Source organism: Malurus melanocephalus, unplaced genomic scaffold (assembly GCF_030028575.1).
Source record: "Malurus melanocephalus ecotype Western Australia unplaced genomic scaffold, MMel_1.1 scaffold_58, whole genome shotgun sequence".
Lineage (NCBI taxonomy): Eukaryota > Metazoa > Chordata > Aves > Passeriformes > Maluridae > Malurus > Malurus melanocephalus.
In genome coordinates this window covers 1,104,219-1,129,916 of record NW_026623290.1, presented here as the reverse complement: position 1 = coordinate 1,129,916, position 25,698 = coordinate 1,104,219, and the positions used below count along the sequence as shown (strand labels likewise).

Genomic DNA, 25,698 nt, shown 5'->3' with positions numbered 1-25,698 from the left:
TGAGTAGGTATTTTAAGAGAGCCATTAAAAAAAAGAAACACAAAAAAACGTTTCAAAAATACGCTGTGATTGGAATCATGCAGGTCCTGCTGAGATCTGGTAGAACATGCATCTAAAGAGATTGCATGAAGGGGAGGAGGGAATAATAAAATAAAAATAATTTCATACAGGGGAACATGTGCCTTAGGAAAAAAATAGAATCACCCAAAAAGCCTCCAAAAGCCAAACAGAAAGTCTGAGAGCCACAGAGGAAACACCAAGCAATTTCACAGCAATTCCCTTGGGAGTTGATTGCTTTCCTGAGACTCCTAATTATTTATACATGCTAGTGAAGAACTATAATGTGGCTTTGAATAAAATAAAACTCAAAATTTAAAATAAAAGTGATAGGGAGAGGGAGGACAAAATGATTTTGTTAATTCAAGTTTGAACTAATTTAACTTTAATCAGAAGCTGMCAGGAAAATGGAAAGCTCAGCTGCTTGTCACATTCAGCAGAGATGTCCCCACTGTCTTTAACAGATAAAACATTTCACTACTGACCTYCAGTGGGAGCAGAACATTGGCTTTAATGCTGTTGAGTGCAGTTTCAACAGATCTCAGTACTTATTATAATCTGCTCCATGGTCATCTCTCCATCAGCCTGAACAAATGGGATTTTTGTGAGTCTAAAAACCGTTTTTTTTTTTTTTTTTTTTTTTTTTTTTTTTTTTAGGGCAGTGGAAATATCTGGCTTCTACAAGCTGCAATGACCTCCATGACAAGGCAAGTCAGGGCAAATCTGGGTTATAAAAAGACTTTGGGCTCACCAAAACAAAGGTGAAAAATCTTGTCAGTTATAGTAATTCCAACTGTTATCAGATTTAGGCTTTACAAATCTCAAGTGCTCTGATCCTTGGCCCTGAGTCATGTAGAGAGTTCCCAGAAACCATGTTCATCCTCTCTATGGTCTCTTCCCCTTCTTGAGACCTCCTAGAACATAGCTCACATCTGGGGTTCATTTATCGAGTTTTATTTGGATTTCTCCAATTAAAAAAAAAAAAAAAAAAACCAATTAAAAAAAAAAAAAAAAGACCCAAACCCTGGTTGCCCTTGACTCCAGTTATCAAAACAAAAATAGAACAGCAGCCTATCCAAAGAACCGAAAGGGTCCTCCAAGCAAAACACGAGTGCTGTTGTGTGAGTGAGCTCTGCCTGTCWGTGCCAGCAGATGTGCTCAGTGCCTTTTTGTTCTGACACCAGAATCACAGAGTCACAAAATCAGAGAATCACAATCACAGAGTCACAGAATCAATCACAGAATCAGAGTCACATAATTACAGTCACAGAATCACAGAATCAGAGAGCCACAGTCATAGAATCACAGAATCACAAAATCAGAGAATCAGAGTCACAGAGTCACAGAATCAATCACAGAATCAGAGTCACAGGATCACAGAATCACAGAATCAATCACAGAATCAGAGTCACAGGATCACAGAATCACCAGCATTTGAAGAGACCTTCGAGATCTTCCAGTCCAACCCATGCCCTGACACATCAGCTAAACCACGGCACCCATCACCACATCCAATCWCTCTTTRAACCCATCCAGGGATGGTGACTGCACCACCTCCCTCCATTCCACTGCTTTATCACTCTTTCTGTAAAGAACTTTTTCCCAATATCCAACCTCTATTTCCCCTGGTGSAGCTCAAAGCTGTATCCTCTCATTCTGCCAGCTCTGCCTGGAGAAAGAKCCCARCCCCACCTGTCTACAAGCACCAAACCTGGATCCCAGCTGCTCTGGGCCAGGATGGGAATTCCTGCCACTGCCAATGACCTCAAGCAGACCAGGCTTCTCACAGAAGCTCAAAAGCCTCCATTAAGCAGAGTTCAGGCAATAAATTATAAAAAGTGCCTCTTTCCCCATGTAGGACATTTCAAACAGTCCAAGGTTTCAAGTGGGAATCATCCTTGCAATTGAATGTGAATATTTACAGGCAGAGCTTGGGTCCTGCAGCACACAKGACACAGGAAAGGGACACCCTCTGCACCAGTGTAGTTCATACTCTTTGATCACRTATTGGTGTCCCAGGGAGTGCCCTCAGCAACGTCTGAAGGGAAAAACCCAAATAACAAATCATCAGAACAGCCATTTTAAATAAAAAGGAAATGGTATAGAGCCTCTCAGCAYGCTGCTATAGCTTCATATGCCAGCAACACAGGACCCAGCATCATTGTGGGGCTGAGAAATTGTGCTTTAGGTGGCAGAGGTGCCATCTCTTCATGGCTTCCAGTCCTTCCCATTTAGAGCAGGACTTGTGTTGTCTGCTTTTTTACTATCAGACGCTTCAACTGGAGGGGTAATAGGTCAGCTGTTTTCTCACACAACACCAGCTCCAYCACAGGCTTGCTGGATTTTCAAACAAACCTCTCTGAGACTCATCTCAGACTCACAAGAATATTACAGATATCCTTCAAATTCCTCATTAACCTTCTATTTTCTCTGATGCCTGTAAGAATATGGAAATGACAGGCCATAATTTACGAGTATTTTGCTGATTAGTACTGGCAAGTCTCCCCTCTCTTCTTTTTGGATGCCCCCCCATCTGTGCTCTCGTGCTGTACCCAGAAGTTGTGAGCTCCTTGGGGAAGAAACAGCCCTTCTGTTCCAAGTTTGCACATCGCCTAACACAGCAGGGTCCCAGTTCACAACTCTGAAGATCCTGCAGATACAGCTGCAAACAGCACCAGCACACACAACCCATTTCTGCTCCTGCTCACTCGCATCGGGACTGAGCACGTAGCTGGCACGTTTGTCTAAATCTCATTTTACAGCAATCCTAGGGGCAAGAGTCACGTCTCATCTGCAGAGATGACATCTCTCTCCTCCCTGCCCACTTCCCCACGGCAGCAGACCCCAGCTGCTYCTCACCAGCTGAAGACCAGATGTGCCCTTGGTCCGATGCCAGTTGGCAACTATTATGTCTCTGTAAAGTAAGGGCAGCAAAAAAAGCCAGGTTAAAACAACAGTGATTCTCAGGGAGCAAGCAGAAATAGTTGGAAATGAACAAGCACATAAGGARGGATGGATTGAAACCACCAATTAACCTCAAGCAGGTCAAAGAGCCACTGCAGGCGGCACATCCCAGTCACCGATGACAGGGGCTGAATTTAAAGCAATGGCCTAAAAGAAGAAATCATTATACCACATGCCTAAACTGCTGCATCAATCTGCCTTYAGAATTAGGTGCTTAGACTGTCTGTTTTTATCCATCCATATTTCCATGCACGGCACTGTGGCTCTTGCTGTGGCAGCACAGACCTGACATCAGTTAAATTTCACTTTCAAACATGTACAGAGTTCCCTGTTGTAGCATAGAAACCCTTCTTCACTTTCATCAATTATTAAGAATGTTGCTGCTTTAATTTTCTTCTGACCCTTCCAATAAACTTATTGTCTGGAGTATTGCTGCTTAGCAAAATTTTGTAATATTTAATGTCCTGCCTTAATTAATATCCCTGAATTTTGATTTTTKCAGGCACATCTCTAGCTCTCCTGACCAGATTTGGGTTGGCAAAGTCATTTTTCCTTACAAAAACACTTCGATCTTCTTGTTTTTGCGTGACTTTTCACTCTCCCATTTATGATTTTCTCATTCATGTGCTATGGCCTGGAGCTTTTTGAATCTTTGTCACCACCAGCTTTTTAATCAACGATAAACCAATGCTTTCCTCTTTTGTATTTTGYTCAATGGAGCAACATTTAAATTCACACCATGGGGTTTTTCTGCCTGTCATTTGTGATCTGTAAATTGCAACAGAAGAATTTTGCTACATGACCCCAGTGCCAGGACCAGCACAGCAAACAATGTCTAACTAGAGACACTTCCATTCTCCTGTTATCTCTGCACAGATTACACTATAATTTTATAAACACCAACTTTTTTTTTTTTTTTTTTGTACTTTTCATCATTTCCCATCCAGCCAGCACAGTTTCAAGACCGTGTCTACCAAGGTATAGTTTCAGCCAAAGAAATTAAATCCTATAAAATGGGGAGGTTGTACTATAATCAAAAATAATGTCATGTCCCACTCTTCCAGCACATGAATGAACCTCACATTTACAGTGTTGGTGAGAACACATTAAGGAATGGAAAAAAAAAAAGGAACCAATAGAGCAATTAGAGTAACCTGTAGAGTGCACAAATTTCTCACTTCCTCAAGGCTCTTTCTGCCTCTGCTCCTCATTCTGGCCCCCTCCTCCCAAGGTCTCCAGGAATTCTGAACCTGTCAATGAGTATTTGTGCTTTTCCATACATGGCATCTATCATACAGCCCTGTCAGGAGAGACAGRGAGAAGGTTAAAAGTCTCACATGGACTGTCTGTCATTTGCTTCCTAGAGCTCAAGACAGGTAAAAAAAAAGTCAGGGCAAATCTAGAGATAGACTGGTCTGYTGGAAAACCAAAAGTGCAAAGGGATTTACAGCCTCTTTTGGTCCAGAATCCCAACTTCTGCTTCCAGCACAAGACCAAGGTGTTGGCAATTGGGCAAGAGATTCCTGAGGACAGAAGGACTCTTCTTGGTACAGCTGATAAAGTCAGGTGTAGACTGCCAGTACCTTGAAAAAAACCCTTTTCAGTTCACCAAAGCACAACAGCACCAGGACTAACACAGAGACACATTTTGATCATTCTCTCAGACTGTTTCTTTCACTGTCTGACAAACGAGATGTTACTTCAAGTGTGTTCTCTACTTATCAGCCCTGGCTCTTGTTTCACATTGGGTTTTGCAGACACTGTACCCAAGGAGTCAGAGTATGATGGAGTGCCAGCTAATGCTTGAATAAAACAGTTTCTGAATTCTAAAGATGAAATGGAGAAAAAGAAAATATATGTCTTGTAGAGATATGTCAAACTTTATTCTCAAAGTGGCACACTTCCTTCTGGGAAGCCGTTAGAATCCATTTGAAAAAAAGCTTCAATCTGTGCTGCTCACAAGAGGAAGGAGCTGCTGCTCCAGTTTTTCTCTACAGGTATTAGGTCACACACAGGGAAGGAAGAGAAATTTATGTCACTTGGTACTTTGAATCAACTCTGCACATATTCACACACAGTTTATTGCATCCTGCCTTCTCCGAGGTTCTTCTTAAACCACCCCCCGTTCCTATGCCCAGAGTAGGATGGGAAAGTGGCAAAGAAAACTCACAAGGATGCAGGATGAGGAGCTGGACACTTTCTTCTTGTCAAATGTGGATGGACCCATTAACCAGCAGTTTGAAGTAATGATGCTTCCAGTTTTTTAGAAGCACAGAACACAACTGATCCCTCTTCATGGGGTCAGATTGCTCAAGAWCATTTCCAGTAAAACACAGATTGGTGGACCTGCTGTTTTCAAGAACATACKATTTTATCTTCAGCTAAACCTATATTATTTCCACATCACTTCCATCTTGATCAGTGCATAGCTCACAACTTTGCAGACTCTTCTTTCCCCTGCTACAGTTTTCTGCAGGAATTCCCATGGCAGAGGCAGTCATGCTGACCACCAGTTAATGTGATTAACTGTTCAGACAGCAAGTGACAGATGCTGTGTCTGAAAAGCAACAGGAATTTGGCATGGGAACATCTCTTACAAGCTGAAAATACAYGTGTGAGCAGCTCCTGAGAGTATGAAAGGAATGAATAGTACCCCACTGAACAATAACTTGTTCTACAGTTACCCCAGAAGTTACATAAAAATAATAAACCCCAAAATTAATTAAAAAGACATTAYATGTAATTCTGGGTACTCATTTTTTAAAGTTAGCTCTTGCTTTTCAAGCCATGSCAAGGGTGGGAATCTGTTCAGAAGCTAGGATTACACAAAACCTCTGTGTACTGGCAGGCAAGGGACAACTGGCGAGGTGAGAAATGCTGGAAGCTTCATCACAGAGCTCCCCAAATTATCACATGGACAGCACACAGCCACAGAATCTCCATGGCTGTGAATCTGTGCAAGAAACCACCACACTGATACATCAGTTAATGCAAAAGGAGGTTAAAAACGGTGGATGAGCAACTCAGAGCAGAAACCATGGCACCACTGCAGTCTCAGGGAAAAAAAAAAAAAATCACACTGACTCCTTAGGGTGAAATTTTCCTCTCACTCGAGGCTGTGAGAGAGTTTCTTTCAKATCAAATAAAGAACTGGCTGTGGAAGATGAAGTTTTGCCTCAGCCTTTGCCAGTGAGACACACAGGTGAGTTATGGGACCCTTATGAGCCATGATGCTGGCTGAGCAGCACTGGTTTTGTTTGACCTGAATTTTTAGCAAATAAATGCGACCCACTTTTATATTTTTTTTGGTGCCACTTAAGTGAAAAGCCTAATCTCTGATCAGTTTTGCAGAAATTGGATCACAATGGTAGATTGTGCAAAAGGCCATAAAATCGACAAAACCATAAATGAGAACATACAGGAAATCTAATAAAAAAATCTTATTCTTTTCCATGTTACCACTAAATCTGCTGCCTCTTTTTATTTGGTGGAGGGGAGAGAAGCCTTCCAGGCTAGAGGTCACTTGTCATTTACCTTGCTACATTTCTAATTGAGAGGAAAACAGTACAGGCATGAAGAAAGGAGAGGGGGGAAAAAAACAAAGAAAACAAACAAAAGACAGACGCATCCTTCAGCCTTTTGTTTCCATAACATCCACTGATATTTCACTACTTCTGTGGGTTTTCACTGCACTTAGAAAGTCATTGAAAAATGTTAATGGTYTGGTGGCAAAGCAGCCATTGGGAATGAAGAATGAGGCAGCGAAGGAATGAGGGTGTGCAGCTAATGATTTCCTACACGAGCTGATTAAACATTGCACTTCCATCTCTTGCCACCTAATTCCCTCCACCGCTGATTTATGGAAAAATCCCCTCCACGTATGGCTCCTGCAGTTTTATTAGCCAGTAACAATTTAGCACCGCAAGAGGCTTTTCCAAGCTTCTAATTTTCTTATAATGAAGAAGGAAACGGGATGAATTGGGAAAAAAAAAAAAAAAAACAAACCAACAACATTGCAGTGTCTTTGCTTAAAGGTGAGGGGAAAGGAAGTGGGGGAAGTTAGGCCAAAAAACCTAATAGAAACATCAAGGAGGGCACCAGGTTCAGCACTCGGGACCCTGTTTATCATGAGAGGATCATTACTTCACAGAAATCATTATCCTTTTCAAAGCAGAGAAGAAGACAAGTACAAGTTCCTATAAATGGAATTTGTCTGGTACTATTTCAGTGGATTTAAAAATAGCTCTGCACCTCATTTTCTCTAATACAGCTGCTAGGCCCTTTCCAGTAAAAAATTCACGACGTTTCTTGAAAAACTAAGCAGAAAGAATAGGGGGAATTTGCCTTATTTCTTTTCACGATTTTGAAGTTTGTATTTTTCACCACTGGGCTCAGTTCTAAAAAGAGAAGTGCAAGGGTAGGATGCTGTACCCAGCTTGCTGTGGTCCTTGGAGGAGGAGGAGGAGGAGGAGGAGGAGGAAGGGCATGGGATATCCTTTGCACAGGAGTTTCATTCTCTATGAGCAATTCAGGGAAAATCTGCAGTCAGCCAACACTGTGATCACCCTTCAGTTCCAGGCTGGAGGAAGAGAATTTTTTGCAATAGAACTCAGTAGAAAAGAAGTCACCACAASTTTCAGCCCTCTGGGAGGAACTATCTGTGCATTAGCAAGGAGTTTACAGCAGTTCAGGTGCTCTTTTCTCTATTTGGCACCTTAAAGCCAGATGTTTAACCTGAGCTGATCAGTTAGAAACCTGTATTTTAAACAGGAAGATTGATCCCATCCCAGACTGGCTCCTCCTGCTGCTCTCAATGAATCCAGCACTCGGACACTCCAATGCACTCAGCTCACAGATGATTCCTCTCCTTCCTTTGGCTGGGTGGGTTTTCTGCTGGCMTGACAGGCTGAAGTGGTTGTGACAGAGAGACAAAATCCAGAGCCAGTGCAGGAGCAGAGTCAGAGCTGTGTAGCCAGGAGTGGGCAGAGGTTTAGATTGGAAAACATAGAGGTAGGAGTTTTAATGGACCTCAGGAATGCAGGAAATGACACACTAGATCAAACCCATACATATCCTATCTCTGACATCAATCAGACAGGCATTTTAGAGGGAAATACAAGATACTGCTTTTCGTAAAAGATTATTTAACCTGCCTGCCTGATTTTTTTTTCCCCTTTAATTCCATCACTGGCAATCTTGATTTGCAGTAAAAAAGAAAGGGATTATTTAAGCCCCTTCCTAAATCACTGTAATTTTCATACAAATTATCGAACTTCTATGTACAGCCTAGTATTCTTGTTATGCAAATCTTGCTGCTCACTATGTGAAAATTTTAAAGGCACTGCCACRAAGTTGATAGTGGAAAACTATTCCCCAAAAGTGAAAGATGCATTTTGCTCTCAGTAGCAATAGGTCCYTCTCTTGCTACTGCAATGGAACAGACTTCAATTGAGTTGGTTTGGACTCAAGCTCTGTATTTTATTACTGGTATTATGGACTTCTGACAAAAACTGATGGCAGGCTTCTCAGAAATTGGTGTAAAATTCAACTGCAGTGCCTAAGGAAGGATCAGAGGCAGAGCTGGTGAGAGCATGGGCTGGAAAACTGGGCTGCCTGTACTCACTGTGCCAAGAAGACATAAGGGACAGGCTTTTCCTGGCTTCTGTGAGGGCACAGCACACCCCAAGTCCTTCCTTGGCTGCAAAAAGCCTCAGCACTGCGAGGAGCACAGAGGCCAAGCCAGCTTTTCCCTCCTGCCCCAAGAAACTGCTGTGCCCAGAGCTGGTCACTGATTTCCTGACACTCATTCAAAGAGATGGGTTTTTGACTCTGTAGCATCCAAAACTATAAAGTCTTCAGAAATGAATCAACCTTTTTGTTACATTGCAGTATAACAAAAAATAATCAGCACTCACACACCAGCAAATCTCCAGGATCAAACTGAGTCCCGGTAAGATTTGACCAGAAGCCCAACAAGAGTGATGACTGTGCCAGTTGAGGACTTTTTTCCAAAGCTCCCCAGTTTCTTGGAGAAAACCTTTGTGTCTGGATTACAGCCAGGACAATGACTTCATCTTGGATAGGGCTTTAGCTACCACAGCTACAACCACGAACCAGATCATCCACAGGCAGAAATCAGGGAATTCCATGAAAACCCATGGAGCTGCATCTGTTTAAACCAGATGTGAGACCAATAATTTCATAARGTCAATATGAGCTGTAATTAAAAACCAAGATTCAAGAAGAGAGTTTGACTTCCCTCCCGATTTCCCTCTTGAGATTGAGTTTATTTGGGTTTTCAAAAGCCAGAGAAACAAAATTGGCTAAGCTGCCTCCTCAATTATGGATGCCAAAGAGTAGTCATCTGTACCTACATACGTTTTTTAATCCTTCTAACTCTCCACACACGCATTTTTTATTTCCTTGGAACAGACACTGACACCAGAGTCCATCATTCTGCAGAAATATTTCCCAGTCTGCTTTCTCTTCCCCAGACAGAGATACGAATGATGCAATTTCCCCTGTCATCRTTTTGGAATGAAAATATTTTGATAAATCAAAGATTTCAAAGGCATCTGTCCATCTCATTCTCCCTGACTTGTGCACTGAGATTATGCTACAGAAATGAAATCCAAGAGAGAAAAGAGTGTGTGTGTGTGGAGGAGGGAGAATGATTTAAACAAAAGAAAGGACACCGACAGATTTCCCYAGAGATCAAAAATTCACATTGACCAAAAGGTCATCTCGGCATTGAAGAAGAACAGAAAAGTTCTAGAAGGAAGGCAACAAAGAAACTGTTTTGCATGAAGATACTGATTCCATTAGTAATTATGCACTGGAATAAAAGGTGCAAAAATGTTCTTCAACAAAAGGCTGGTGCTTCCTGCAGAGAATGCACACAGCTTCAGGGAATCGCGAGTTCAGAGAGACACGTTTCCCTTTGTGATTATACAATGTCAAACCACGATGTCCCCAAGTCTTAATTGGGGTCTGCAGGCCCTATCATCACCATAATAATAAAAGCTGCTATTTAAGTCGCTGCAAATAACATACATTAGTGTGAGTCAATCAAAAGCCTGCTCAGCTCTCCATCACCAGGCTGTGTGTGCAAAGGTAAAATGAGGAAATTCACGATCTGCTTGCCTGGATCCAGTCTTGATCCCACCGAGGCTGCAGCACAACTCTTGTTGACTTCACTTMCAGCATAATAGTGTTTATAAGAAAGAAGGATTATTTCCCTGTTGACAGTTGGGTCTTTGGGCAATGCCATAAATATAGGCTTTGTATTCTCTTCTGTGCTTTTTACCCCCTTGCCCAGAAAATGCAATTTYTGGATTTACAGTCAGTACAAGACAGGTGAAACAGTTCTGACACAGAATGGCACAAGCTCACAATTCAGATTATTTACAAGTGACAGGCCAAACGACGGGAGAATGATTTGCACCAGCAAAATTTCGCAGGGAAAGTAAGTAAAGAAGCCATACTTTGGCATCTATAATTGTGGGAAAGCTTAAGAGAACCAGTGAAAACTCCAAATTTATAGTATTTCACCAAACTGGAACATACAACTGCCATGATATTTTCCCCTTGGAAAAAGGTATTTTATAACAAATGACATATTTTGCATTACTAATACTAAAATAGTATGAAAAATTGAGAAAAATACTAGAAGYAATAGAAAATTAAATTTACCTTTTTTCCTAAAAAACAAAGAAAAAAAAATTAAAAAAAATATGCAATTTCAAAACAGATTTATGTCATGAAAATATGTTACAGGCAGATTCTTGGAAACTTCTTTGATTTCTGCAAAAGATCCATTTTGCTAAAGCTGTGTTTTCTCATGGAAAATGGTTTCAATTAAGTTCCCCTGAACAGCAATATGTCACATCCCATATGCAAGTTACAGCTGAGCAGCAGCGATTCCCATGTTTGCTTAGATATTTATGGCATCATTTATAGCTACTCCATTATGGTGAGAAATATTTTGACTTCATTCTCTGGATACAGAGTGATGGGGCCTAGACAGCTGACAAATGACAAATGAGAGCAAGGCTGTGCTCACACCCAGCATCTTTTTAGGCTGCATTTCAATCACCTGGCTGCATTGCTTCCTCTGACCTGCTGCACAGGGTTGCCAGTAATCACTAAAGCCATGGGGATAATTTGTAAACCAGGAAAATCTCTCTTGACAAAGATGACAAATACAAATTGTATTAAAAAAAAAAGAAAGAAAAAAAAAAAAAAAAGGAACAGGCTTGCTGTAAATTCTGGTCTAGATTTCCAACATGTCCTTAGAAAGTATTTTGATTATCATATATCNAAAAAAAAAAAAAAAAAAAAAAAAAAAAAAGGAACAGGCTTGCTGTAAATTCTGGTCTAGATTTCCAACATGTCCTTAGAAAGTATTTTGATTATCATATATCATTCTCATGCTAGAAAAAGAAAGGTTGTGCTATTATTTTCATAAATTTCACATGGTTGTCAGTTTACAGAACATGCAGAGTTGTTTKCCTGTGCACCAGGTGTTTTTGCAGCCTGGGGTTGTACAGACAAAAGCCTGCAAGGCACCAGATTACAGATTCTTCCTTGAGTAACAATTCCACTTAGCACCACGATAATTGCAGTTACTGAGGTTTCAGCAAACACAGTGCTCAGAAGTGGCCCTGCCCTTCCATCTGTGCGTGCCCTACCATGGGATGAAAGGTCTTTGTGGCACCATCAGGCTCCTGCTGGCCTGGGAGCGATGCTCTGACACTGAGCTGGGCTCTCCAGCACAGTTACCGTGTGTGTCCTGGTTCTCTCTCAGCCATTACCTGTGGAACAGACCTTCCCTTTCCCTCTCTCCTCCTTTATCTCAGCACAGCACTCCTTAATCTCTGCTTCAGACCAGGGTTGTGCAGTGTGGAGCAAAGCCAGGCGTGGCTGGGGCTGGGCAGGCACGAACTGAGCACTGTGCTGTTATCTCTTCCGAGGGAAGCTTTAAAAACACCTCGCTGTGGAGACCAGGATTTATTGTTCCCATTTCTACAGACAGCAAAACCAAAGCACAAAGTGGAGGAGACAGAACTTTAGGCCCTTTATGAAAAATGCAGGTGTTGCTGGCTCCTGGCTGCTGGACATGGGGGCCTAGAAAAGCCCATTAATTTCACATGCTCCTTGTATGGCAGGTTTTAGCAGCAGTTTCAAAATTGATAAGATTAAAAAAAAGTTTTTAAAGAAGCCCAAGTTTTTATTGATTCAGCCAAATAATTTCCCTACTCTACAGCATCCCAAGTTCCCCAAAAAAGTCTTTCATGAATACCAAAGCTCAGGAACAAGTCCACATCAATCTACAGGATGACTGGTACTGGATATTCCAACTGTCCAGGCAACATTTCTGCTGCCAGGAGGACACTTGCCAGCCAAGTTGTGCCTGCCCTCACCAGTGGGGCTGMAACCAGGGCTTTCTCTGCTCTATTTTAACATGCATTTTCAATATACATTTWTACCCTTTCTAAGATTTTTACCCGCTCTTCCACATTTGGTTGCAGTCGGGTAACACATTCAAATGCTATCAGGGAAGACAAACAGCACTGTCACTAAGATTTTTTAAAGTAAATCATCAAGCAATACTGCTGGCATTTGCTCACCAGTAGCCCTGCTGTCTGTTGAAGAGTCAGTGTATAACAAAGGCCYAGTTGCATTCTGATTTCTGAAGCTGGTTAACAAGAATCTGGTCTGATATAACTCATTTATGTACCAGGAATTGAAGCTGTGGTGTCTTCAGCCTCCACTTCTGTTAATTTACAGAAACATACACATCTCCAAGCCACTGCTTCATTTATGCAGGAGGACATGTCTGACAAAATACATCAGAAAAAAGAGATCTGTGAAGAACACAGAAAGAAACAAGGGGGGATTGGAATGAAGATGACAACCTGATGCTTACAGCTATCTTTTTACCCCTACACAGCCAGCCCAAGGCCTTACTACTTTTAGATCTGGCACTTGGATTTTCTCGTCTCTATCCAGCYTGCACCCACAGTTTGAGATATTAAAGCTGAAGCAGAATGATTGATRTTCTTGTGTTCTACCATAATTTACTGCTTAGTTTTTCTCAAATGGTCCCCTCATTTATTTGTTCTGTGSTTGTGACCCTCAGCTGCTCATTAGTCAGGAAGGTCACTTAGAAAGGAAATTTTTCTGCTGGCTTTCACTGTGTATCAGCTCTTAGTTCTACTCCTCAAAGGGAAAGCCAGCCTAAACATCAGTTACTTGTTTCTGATAATTACTAGGTTGAGACATAAAGAGATAGCTAGATAAATAAATGCATTTTTCTTAATATTAGTTTGCAGCCTGAGAAAGCAATGAAGACCRCTGAGGTAAATATTGTACAAAAACRCAGAGCTCGACACAARAGCCCTGTGCTGAAGGGAAACMCTCCTGTGYTCTGTGTACGTGCACGTGATTTCCACCTGATGGTACCAACAAGATCCTCTCTCTCTCCTTCACCCTCCAGCAGGTTCTCCCATGCTCTCACCTGCACTGACACAGCTCTGAGGTCATGCTGGAGCAGCAGGTGTGTTGTAACCATCTGTGCTGTGTTTGTGTCAAGTAATAACGCACAGAATCTCTCCTCGAGCTCCCAAAGAGATCTGCTGAGCTCCAGACACCTAATTCAGTTTTTGGCGAGGGAAAAGAAAGGCAAAGGTAATCCAGTTTCCATTAAGAGTAGTAAGGAGTTGCAAGAACTCGTTTAAGAGCATGATCTCACGATTTCTTGTTCAGCAGCAAGTCTGAACCTGGATGATGGAACAGCCTCAAAGGAAAACCCAGATGCTGTTAGGATCTAGTAATTAATAGAAGATGGTCTCGCTTGTTATTCTGTACTGAACTAGTGCCCAACACATAGCTGTCTGTTGGATAAGATATAAAATCAAGGTCCTGATAAACCCATCCCTTTTTTTTTGAAAGCACAAAACTTTTAAAATCCAAGATTCTGGACAAATTCCAGTTACRAAGATTACATTCTGTCTACGAAAAAATACTACCGTTGCTTCTCTCTTTACCTGTTAACAAATTTTATGTAGTTCTTGATGGAGTAGAGCAGTTGCTGTGTTCCACCCCAGAAGTGTTGCATTTCAGCAGGGAGTGAGCAATCTCTTTGTATGCTGTGAGAAAAGCCCTCCAGGATTCTTTCAAGTGAAAGGAGTTAAATAAATCTCAGTTATTGCTATTATGACTTTCTCCGGCATTTATCCACGGAATAAATGGATAGGTAAGTTGATTTTCAGGCTGCTCTTCATTATTTCCTGAGCAGAAGTACCTGAAAGTGGTTCACTATTACTTATAMAAAATTTAATTTGGTGACTAATAGACCCAGGCAACTAAAGCAGGCAGAACTCCATAATCAGCATAAGGAGACTTGTATTTATTAGGTGGTGACTGGTGAATCCCAGGGACACAAAGGTTCTGTGAACTTTCCAAATTGCACACTGGGCTTTTGTAAGGTTCCCAGGACTCATTTGAATTCACAGGATTTTTCTTCTTCTGTAACACATTCACAGGGCTAGATCCTAGTCCACACTTTGGCTGCTTTGAAATACAGGAAGAAATCCACTGCTGGCTTCTCTCCTACCTGTCTGCCTGGTGTCACAGCTTTCCCATAAGGAGAAAAGCCTGAAGATATAGTTCATGTGGCCTGGATGTCTTTATGGCCTCTGTTGCTTAGCTACCAGAAAGGTCCTACATGGCTACTGTGCTGGCACAAATATGAGCAGTTTGACACTGCCTTTCTTTACACTGGGAGCTTGCTGGATCCATTCTTCATCCTGCTGGTGTTTTATTTATATTTCACTGGGCTTTCTCCTCTCYCTGGCTCTATTACTCAAATGAAAGCCAGTACAAAATGAAAGCACAAATAGCCCAGGACTGGCTGCAGAAGTTTCGATCTCTGAGATCATCCAGAGGCAAACGAACACAGTCCTCCGGCTTAATACTACAGAAGAGGATCTGAGAGCAGCACAACTCACAGAAGAGTCATGTTCACACTATTTCTCACACCTCATCCTAGAAAAGTCTACAGTAGGAACTTTCTAAAACCAGAACAATAAAGATTTTATATAGTGGGATTGGATTACCGACCTGCTTCCAGACTATGGGCAGTCATCTTCCCAAACTCTTTCATATCCCCAGTATGTTCCTTTCACTGATGCAGCAGGATGCAGCTGACTACAATAACAGGGAAATTGGACTCTTCCAGACAGGGAGAAGTTTATTCTAACCCAGTGGGAAAGGATGGGAAGAGCAGCTGCTCAGGAGAGGTGCTTTCACATCAGAGTACTTACTGCACAGTCACAAGGTGAACCTCTAGGGAAAATAATGTTCCTACTAAATTATGCTAATTCATTGCATACRTTCCTAATTCCTGAAGAAAAATCCTTGCTGACTGATCCTAGGTCTGCAGATACTYGTTCTAGCAGCTTTTTGGTAACCCAGAGGTCGTGTGCAAATGTGTATTAATAATCCATATGAGATGCTCAGATTAGCTGGCATGGGAATGAATGAAGATACACAGACACCTAAAGGGCAGCCCTTGTGTATTCATTATGACACATTTTGGACCACTGAAAGAATATCAAGGGCCTGGTAGCCCCTGGCACTATAGAGGCTTATGCTGTCTCACAAAAATCCTTGCCATAGAAGCAGAACACTCACATTGCACCTCTTACTCTGCAGAATCTGCCTGCAGCTCAGTTCCTGACTCAGCTCAGGTAGTTACCTGTATTGATTAAAGAGTCTGGGAAAGTTCACTAATTAATTTTCATAATTAGCAGCTACCTCTTTAAAGTTTAACTTTACAGCTGTGCATGTCCCTAAACAGATAATGGGGGGTGGAGGTATCAGCTTCTATGGAATAGGGGATCTTTTACAACCTTATCTGGACTAACCAGGTGGAAACAGACTGTAAAAGACACATGTAAAATGTAGCCTTAAGTGTGATGAGAAATTATATGTTGCTTCAAGTTCTTTTGTGATAGAGTCAACCATAATTCTTTGAATTACTAAATTTTTGAAGATAGTTTCCTATCTGCTCYTAGTATTGGAGGTTAGAAGTGCCCAATGCATCCTGGCTTCCTGCAGGATTTGATGTCAAGCTGTTCAGGAGAAATCAGGACTTTGTGCTGCCAGGATCAGATAGAGATCCAGACTCAGACACAAGAGTAAGAGAAGCTGAGCTAAAAGAGAAAGAGGAGGGAGCCTTGGCACAGGGATGGGTGGACAGAACTTCAGAGGGGGGATGTGCACTGAGGAAAGCTTCCCCAGGGTCTATTGAGCCAGGCAGAGGGAAAAGGAATCACGCAACATGAACTATTAATCTACTGCTCAAAACTGAAATGGAGAAGTCTGCATTTAATGACTAGACACCAGCTTCTGTCACAGGTACTAAAATGACAGCCAGTAGATGGAAGAGGTCATAGTTTAATCAATTCTCCCTCTTTTTGTTTTACATAACTGAGGCTGATAGGCAGCTAATACATTTCACAGCCATGTGATAAATTGCACTGTCACCTGCACTTTGCCTGGTACTCCTTCTTTGTCAAGGCTATTTCCACCATCCCTACTCCCACTTCAACGCAACTGCAYTAGGAGTCACGAGTGTGTCAACTTTTCTTCTGACAACTGGATTATTTCCATCAGTCTTTCCAGTGCACAAGATGAAGAAGCTCTAGTATTAAACCAGTGAGAATTTTCATGGCCCCAATCAGCAGCTCTATGTTATTGCATAAAGAAATGTCTCGACTTTGCCATGTGGCTGACTCTGTTTGCTTCTTGTTGCAGAAGGGCCAAAGAAGCAGAGTTTACAGTCATGACACTTYCAAGTAGAAATAAAAATATTTGTGCCTTTTTAGTGTTCATTTTCTCATGGCCAACATCTTGTCTAGGCCAGATTCTTGTTGGTCAAATCATTCATTTTTAAAGGCCATGTGACAAAAGAGCTCCCAGGCACTCGGAAGGATGACTTTCCACATTCATTCAGTTCTTTGCCATGCACAATAAAGCAGCTATCCCAAAAGCAAATCTAAAACCATTTCAGCTCATTGAGGCTCTCCCTTAAGGAGCTGCATGGCAGGTGCATTGCCTGTAGTCCATCCATCACTTTTCAGGGACATGGCCTCTTTCTGGCCATTACTCATGGATTTATGGAAACAAGAGATTGTGGTACATGCAAGCACTAAACTGCTGCATTTCCAGAGTCCTGAAATTCAGACATATCCATATAGAGCAGGGTGCAAACAGGACCAAATTCTCATTTCACAAAGGGCAATATTCYACTTATGTACTTGGCCAAATCATTACCTTTGACACTGAAGTAATAAATCTCTACTGCCTCCATAAAATAAAGTTCCCAGGCACTGAATTGAGCTCAGTTCAAATTGTGGATGAGTGCTGCTCTCTGGATTCAGCCATCCTGAGTAAATATAGCAGCAGCATGATTGGAAAATTGCTCTCAAAGGTGATAAAATACAGGATTCATCAGATTTTGATATGCCCCTGAAAAYGGATAGTTGTCCTTTCTCACTTGACAGCCTGGAAGAATCAAAACTTGGAAACACACTGCAGAAAGGAGAACATATTCCTGGAAGGGCCAGACTTCACCTCTACTTTTCCACAGCCATCCTTCTCTGACTCCCTATTTCTCTCTTCTCCTACCTGATGTGATGCTTTCCTTTTTCGCTTTTTCCTTCTCCTAAGAGGACCCCAAAGAAGGTGTTTTACATTCAGTTTTGGCCCAATTAGAAGGCYGAGGTACCATCACCTCATCTCACATCACTATGTTCAGAGTGAGAGCAAAATGAAGAGCCAAAAAAGGCCTCCATCAGTGCAGGGCAATGCTGTGCCAGGTGAAGGCATAGGTGAAGATACCTTTGTTTCTGTTTTCACAGTTCTGTTATCAGAGCAGCAAATCCCCTCCCCCTCCACCTTCAGTGGAAAAGAATGGCAGTAAGGAAAAAAAAAAAAAAAAAAAAAAAAAGGCTTGTTACTGTACTTGGATTCTACTTTAGTGAAGTTCCATGTGGAGGGAACAAGAAAGCTCTAGGATGGCTGACTCCAGGAGATGTCAAGTGCTTGCCACTTCAGAGAGATATTCAGACTATCTTTAGCAAATTGTTTCCCCTCACAGTCTTCTCCTAGAAAAATGCACATTTTAATGCTTCTGGATCTAATTCTTTGCTGAAAGAGAAGACATGAACAAATATGATGGCAGTTGGACACAGAGGAAGTTCCCTTTTCATCAGTCTGCTTCTCCCAATTCACTGATCTTTGACCTGTGAAGATCAGACTAGAAACATTCCTGATCATCATTCCCTCCAGCCCATCTGCACACGAGAGGATGTCCCTCCCTGGCATTCTCCAAAAGAGATGTTGAGCCCAGCTATGAACATTTAACTTAATCCATTACCTAAGATGTGTGAGTTACTTTAGTGCACTTGCACCTGCAAACACTCTGTTGGACTAAAAGGTGATTTAGTTAAACTGAGAAATCAATAAATTTTAGCTTAAATTTGTCCAATTTAACTTGCATCACTGCTATTGAAGCATCCTAATTGTGCCAAAATCCCCAAATGGGCTATAAAGKGGTTTGGGTTTTTTTTTAATTTTCTTTGTTTTWAAGCTTCTWTTTGACTTAGGGCACAGACATGCTTCTATAAAAATGTAACTAAACTTTATGACAGGTTAAGATAAAAAAAAAATATTTTAGGTCATTAAATAGCACTTTCAGATCCTCAGGAAAGGAAGAACATCATAGTTTCATTTGTGACTCAGAAATGGGGACAAAGCATTAATACACCATTTCTCAGGACATTGGACACAGGCTGTTATCAAGACCCATCACAATTCAACACTTAAATTCTTCTCAAACCACACTTTCTATACCCAGAAAAATTACAATGAGTAATTCTGCATTCTGAGTTCATTCTGCAATCTTTGTCTCTCTTCAGTTTGTGAAAATCTGGACATTAGACTGTGATTTCTGTGTTTTGCCATATGCACTGAAGTCCTGGAGTGTGTTTCTGTTTAGTTGCTGGAAAAGCTCAGCTTTCAAATCAACAATGCATACCATTGCAAACTCTGCATGTCCTTGCCATGACTGTTTCATAATCTGTTCTTCCACCTCCCCCTGTCCCAGATCACCCCTAGCCCCAGGATGCTGGCAGAAAGCAGCACAGAAGGAATGCAACTGTGATTAAAACAAACACAGAAATCTAAGCTCGCATTTGTTGGGGACATTTTGTATTATTTAACTGTCTTTTCTCTCATGACACAAAGCCCTGGACACYGGGCAGATAAATACCAGGCACGATGACATTAACAGCATTAAAGWAGTGGAAATGTATTCTTTGGTTGTAGTTCTTTACACCAAAAGCTCCAAGGCATATTCTGTTTCCTTTGTGTCATGCTGCACAGAAGAAGGAAAAAGCTAATTAGACACTGAATTTTGTTGGAGCTACCACAACACTGTTATATAAGTAAATCAGTTACTTCACAAAAACAACCAATTCTGCTTAGAGGTTTTTGTTTCCACGTTTTCTGATGGTGTAGCAGCTAAGAAAGCAGCTAGTTTGAGAGATCTAAGGTGTACTCCTGGTGCCAGAGCACTTATGTGAGGGGGAAAAATACCCTTTGATTGGACTTGGGCATCATTGACAGAGATTGCTTACAACATCCCAAAAGTTACTCTTTTCTTCCACTTTTCTGACCTTTAACTTAATTTCACTGCAGGGTAAAAGGGAAGGAGAAGTCAATGGAATAACCAGGACTCCGAAGACTTCAGCCCTGCTCTGGCTTTGTCTCAGGCTTATCTGAGGGAGCCAGGTACTATTTTCTAATCTCATTTTGWAACTAATCTCCTTTTTGGTATATGTTACAAATGCAGATTAGAAAGCCTTGSCTTCATACAGTGTGGCTGGAACAGAGGGAAAAGAAAAGGCCAAAACAACAAATGAAGAAACCATTAGAAATAGGAAGCAGTTGAYATGGGATAAAGAAAGCAAGACAAAATAGAAACAAATGGTCTAGGAACYTCCAAGTCACATTCTCCAGGGTTTTAAAAAAAAATTCGTTTCAGAGTTTTCAAAGTTGTCATCCTCCAAAAATACATGTGCTGGGCAGAGGCAGGTTCTCACACACACTAATTCAGCACAGCAATCAAACMCTTGTTTCTCAGCACTGCTGGATTTATTCTTTGTTCCCTCACTGGGAACACAGCCCTAACAACGGCATAGGGTGCACAGTGTCCCTGTTTCTGCTTTCAGGGACAGGATGATGCCTATTCATAACCAACATGAGCCAGCAAGGACCTGGAGCACCACAATTTTGCTCCAGAGCAGGCAGACAACTTTGCTAATGGCCTCAGTCTCCAGCTGTATTATCTCCTGCTTGTTCCAGTCCATCCTCACTTCCCAGATGCAGTTCTCTCCTACTCCTGCATTCAGTCCGAGCTCTAGCTCTGATTTACCTAAAAGTTCAGCCTTGAAATTAATCTGGAGCATATACAAAGCAGAGCATCTCATTYATGTGTGGGGAAATATAGCAAAATCTCTTCCCAGATCTTGAAACTTAAGAGGCACGTTTTAAAGTGTGTATTGTATTTAATTTGTAACCTTATCCCTTAGTGAATGAAACGGAATTTAGGAAACCTATTGAGAACAGAGGAGCAGCAACAAGGGAGAGAAAACAGAACTTCATACAAAAAAAATGTTGTTCTTTTCTTTTCCTATTTTCTCTATCTTTTCTAAGGTTATTCTTTGCTTTATAACACTGAACTTGCAAATGTGCCTACTCCTTCCCCAAAGGTGTAAAGAATAGGATCCCAAGAATTTTTTTTTGTCTTTTTTTCTCCCTGCAATCTTCTCCCTCTTAACATTCAGCTAAAAGGCTGCATATCAGAAATAATTATTATTCTCCAGATTCCAGACAGGACATCAGAGCACCTCTTGTGAAAAAAAAAAAAAAAAAAAAAAAAAAAAAAAAAAAAAAAAAAAAAAAAAAAAAAAAAAAAATACAAAACATTATTAGTAACCAATGTGCTGAAAAAGAAATGAAAGTATTGAAATTTTCTTGCTCAAGACTGCATTCTCTCACACACTGTGCACTTGAGGTCTAATTCAAAGCTTGCTGAATTCAATAGAAAACCTCATATTATATGCATGGAGCTCTGATTCAGCCTCTTTCACCTCATGTCCACCTAGTCTAAGGCGGTATTCAGAGAATAGTTTTTATCTCTTCAGATGGATAATGGCATTTAAAATGATGGAGGCTCATATTTTTGTTCTTTCCACCAATGCAGGTGAGGTGCATTTCCACTGAACAAGGGTAAACTCATCTGGAACGGATAAATCCCTGAGTGACAACGTTCCACAACCTCTGCATGAAGGTTATTTAGCAAGAAGGTGGTCCTTTAAGCCCTCTAGAAGACCAAAATACTTCAGAGCAAAGGGAAAGAAGCATGGTCAACATATCTTGTCACATTTCCCGTTTCTTTCAATTTCTGCCTTCGGTTCCTTTATATTTTTCTCAGCTCAGATAAGGTTGGTCTTCATTTTTCATTGGTATCTGTCCTGCCATATAAAATTGCACATCATGCTTTCATCCTATGGGATACATGCTTTTCASCCAGCTATAAATCAGGATGAGCTAGAAGACACTGCAATTAGAGGAGACACAAACCCAACAGAGTGCAGCTACAGATTTCAATCTTCAGATAATAAGCGCTGGGGAAAAGGGATAATACACTCCAAAACACTGAGGCAAGCACACTCCAACACCTAAACACATCCACCCCTGTACGYACACTCAGAAATGCTGTCTGTTCTATCCCAGCAAGCCCACAGTCTTTGTAAAAAAGAAGTTTTAAATGTTTAATATTCTGGAGTGCTCTATGAGAAAGAGAATTATCACAGGGAGCCAAGATGCCTTTAGTGGAGAGAACAAACCTGCTTCATGAACRTGAAGATTCTCCTGTCAAAACAGGCTGAGAGAGTTGGGGCTGTTCAACCTGGAGASAAAAAGGCTCCAGGGAAACCTCACTTCCAGTAACTTCCCTCCAACACAAGGTAGGGAATGGCCAGTAACAAATGAAATAGAAAATTACAGACACTGGAGTCAGAAGAAAAAAAAATTTGCTGACACTGACCAGTGTCAAGGCTATGAAATTTACTGAGGATTTCCCCCCATTCCACAAGGCAGATCAAGGGTACCCAGCAAGAGATCTGAGAGCAAATCCCCCTGGGTTTACATTCAGCAGGTACCCAGCAAATGCAATCAGATGATTTGTAGGCCAGTTCTGGGCTATTATAGAGCATCACCCAGACTGAAGGAGTAGCAATACACCRGAGTCTAACTCCAATCTACTTTTAACACCTTCAATCGATCAAAAACTCCTGACAATCCCTTCAAAGAAYGAAGAGACTTTGGGAAACAGAACTTGCAGAATACGAGATAAAGCCAAGGTCTTCAGACAAAATGAGCWAAGGTTTTGTGAGCCGTTTTGCAACAACAAGCACGTGATGAAATTTGCAATCTTTGTTTGAGCTGCACTTTCAGAGAMTAATGYGGCTTTATTCATCTTGTAACTTTGYCTGACTGCAAATATGATTTCCAGGCAAAGGTGACTCTGAACAGGAACACAGTTTCCTTCACAGGCAATGAACCCTGATATTGAGCAGATTTTCTCACTTTTAAAGACCTTGTCAACCCAGCATAAAACATGAAGTTCTCTAGCATTAAAGCACAAACTCACATTTTCCTTGCAAAGCGGTGCCGTAAGAGAAAGAWGACAAAAATCTCAGAACCATGAAAGGTGCTTCCATGAAAGGACTCCACCAAAGCTTAGTGAAAGAGTAAGATCAAGCAGCCAAGGCTTTATGTAAATCTACCAGAGCAGAGAATTCAGTGGAAGTGGGTGGATATGTGGGGGAGGGTCCTTAAGAAATTTCTTTCTATAAGAGATTTAAACAAACCCCTGTACATTCCTGAGAAAAATGACAACATCAAGCTATTTTATTGCAAAGAAAGGTAGCAAGACCAGCTTGGTCATACCAAAATATCTTTACTGACTTCAAATATTTGGCAAAAGTACAAAGGAAGTTGGAAGAAAAAAAATTAGAATAGCCTAATGAGTGCAAAAGTGCAAAAAGAACAGCTAGGAAAAGTCTGAAAAATGAAAATACAAAGTGAGATGAGACTGGAAAAAATATCACACAGCAAAGGATATCATTCTTTAAGTTCATTAGCAGTAAAATGCAGCATAATTTGTGAGTCCACTTTCCATAGAAGGAAAACTAATTGAAAGTAAGGCTGAAAAGAATGATTTTTGCATCAGTTTTCRTAGAAGGTCAGCTGTGATGAATTAATGCTAAGAACTAACAGAGGAGTAAAGAAAGCCCAGAACACAAAAGGGATTGGTTCAGGAAGTTAAATTGCTCAGATTTTCCAAATGATCTGAATCTACTGTATTCCTTCTGCAGCTCTCAGGAACTGACTCAATCAAGCTCAAAGCTGTTAATGATTTTTTTTTTTTTTGAACTTAGGAAGGAGCGGTGATGAACCAGATAACTGACACAACAGAGTAACTGTCTTTTGAAGAGAAAAAAAAAAGRAGAAGACAGCAAACGAAAGGCCTGTCAAGGTAACTCCAGTTCCTCAGAGCGAAGAAACAATTTGGAAGTACTTAGGAGAGAAGAAGTGGGAATCAGTCAACACAGCTTTGTCAGGAGCAAATTATGATGGCCCATTCTAATTTCCTTCTCTGAGTAGGTACCAGGGGAATACCCTATGGACGAGAYGTCACCTAGTAAAGTTTTTTTAAAWCKATTTCAAATTCTTTCTGCAAATAAGCAGCAGGGTCTAGGTGAACTACAGCAGAGTAATTATTTAAACTGTTTAGAAAATTGTACTCTGAGAGCAGTCCTCAGTGTTTCACTGTCAAAATGGATGCATTGAATGAGCTTCTGCAGGACTCGGACATGGATTTGGTACAATTCAATATTTTCATTAAAGATTTAGATGAAATGCAATGTGAGTTAATTCAATTTGCAGATGAAACCAAAGTAAGACAAAAATTGCATTAAAATTCAGAATAATTTTGACAAACTAGAGATATAACCTGAAAAAAAAGTTGCAATTCAATAGGGTCAAGTACAAGTTACTTCAATTAGACAGRAATAATCAATGGTACAAACACAGAAAATGAGTAGCAATGACAAGGCAGTATTTCTACTGGGAAAAAATACTGATTTGTGTTATTGAAAATTAGAAGCTGAACAYGAGCCACCCATTCCTTTCTGCTACAAAAATGCTAATAGAATATTGTGTGGGTATAAAGAATTTAAGCTGACATATAAATTAATCTGTTCTCTCTTCATCCAGCACTGTTAAGATCTCTGCTACTGATTTGTTTCCAGCTTGGGCAAAGCAATTCAAGGAGGACTTGGATCAGCTGAAAATGGTGCAGAAGATACATAGAAATTATTAATTTTCTAAGTCTAGGCTGGATAGGCAAGAAAATTATTGTCCAGGGCTCAGGCTAGATACCTGGAAAATGTAAGGAGGGTGGGAGCTAAAATAGGTTATTTGGAGAAAGTCTGGTAATTCCATGATTAAAGCTCTTTCCTAAAGCTTTTTCTTGCAAATTTCATCTAATCTCTTCTCTCTAAATCCCTTTTCTTTTCCAGGCTTTGTTTCTCTGGAGCCACTTCCAACATTCCTTTGTTGTGACTGAAGGAAGGAAACCAAAGGAGCAGCAAAATGTTTTGCTGTATTAAAAGCAAAAAGAAGGAATATTTTGCTCCCTGAATTTGTGCTCTGCATTCTCAACTGGCCTGTTCCAAAGCACAGGGAAGTCTTCAATTGCCTTGGGTCACATCCACAGGACAAGATGATATTTYATCAGTCTGGTGTGGATTACACAGGACTGAATTATCACAGTGTAAACTCTGGATTGAATTTTGTGTAATTGTAGAATCCATGGACCTCATATTTATTTTCCTATCTGCATTTTAGCAAGGGCTTATAAGGTGTGTCTTTTGATTGGGTCTGAGGAGATACATTTCCAGCTTTCACACTCTGATATGAAGAGGTTTTGACTCCAAAACACCAAGAAGAACAGATTTCAGCCATAGACTTTGCCTTCTCTTTTGTAAAAAAAAGTCCTCTCCCTCTGGTGAGATAATATTCCCCAGTTAGTTACCCTGCTACTAGTGGAACCTATGAAAGGTGTGTAAGACAAGAGGGGATGAATTRCTCTCAATGACTGTAAAGAAAATGCTTGAAAAATGGCATTGCCAAATACTAAACCGTGAGATGATTAATAAACTTGGTGAATCCATTTGGAGGGCCTGAAGGAAGTATTGTTTTTCTTCGTGTATGTGTGTTTGATCCTCTGCCATCAGCTCCAATATTAAGTGGAATACACTTTACCACAACAAGCTACAGGTAGGCGCAAAAAAAAAAAAAAAAAAAAACCCCAGCTTTTCCCGAATTGAATTAGTTTTGGTGCTATAAAATCTCTATCATGTTGGTTTCAAAGGCAGACTCCTCTAACAGTTTATGCACTGCTGCTGCTGGGAGATTTATTCACATCACAACCGAAGTACTTCACCACGTGTCCAGGAAGACTAAGTCCTCTGGCTT

General features: G+C 40.9%; 1 protein-coding gene across 1 annotated transcript in view; it reads right to left on the bottom strand.

Annotated features, from left to right (window-relative positions):
- Positions 1–25,698, bottom strand: part of AGBL1 (AGBL carboxypeptidase 1) — a 291,262-nt gene that overhangs the window by 42,232 nt on the left and 223,332 nt on the right. Inside the window, exon 23 of the mRNA XM_057365794.1 lies at positions 18,041–18,051. Coding sequence (XP_057221777.1) covers positions 18,041–18,051 — 11 coding nt within the window. The remainder of the gene's footprint in view (positions 1–18,040; positions 18,052–25,698) is intronic.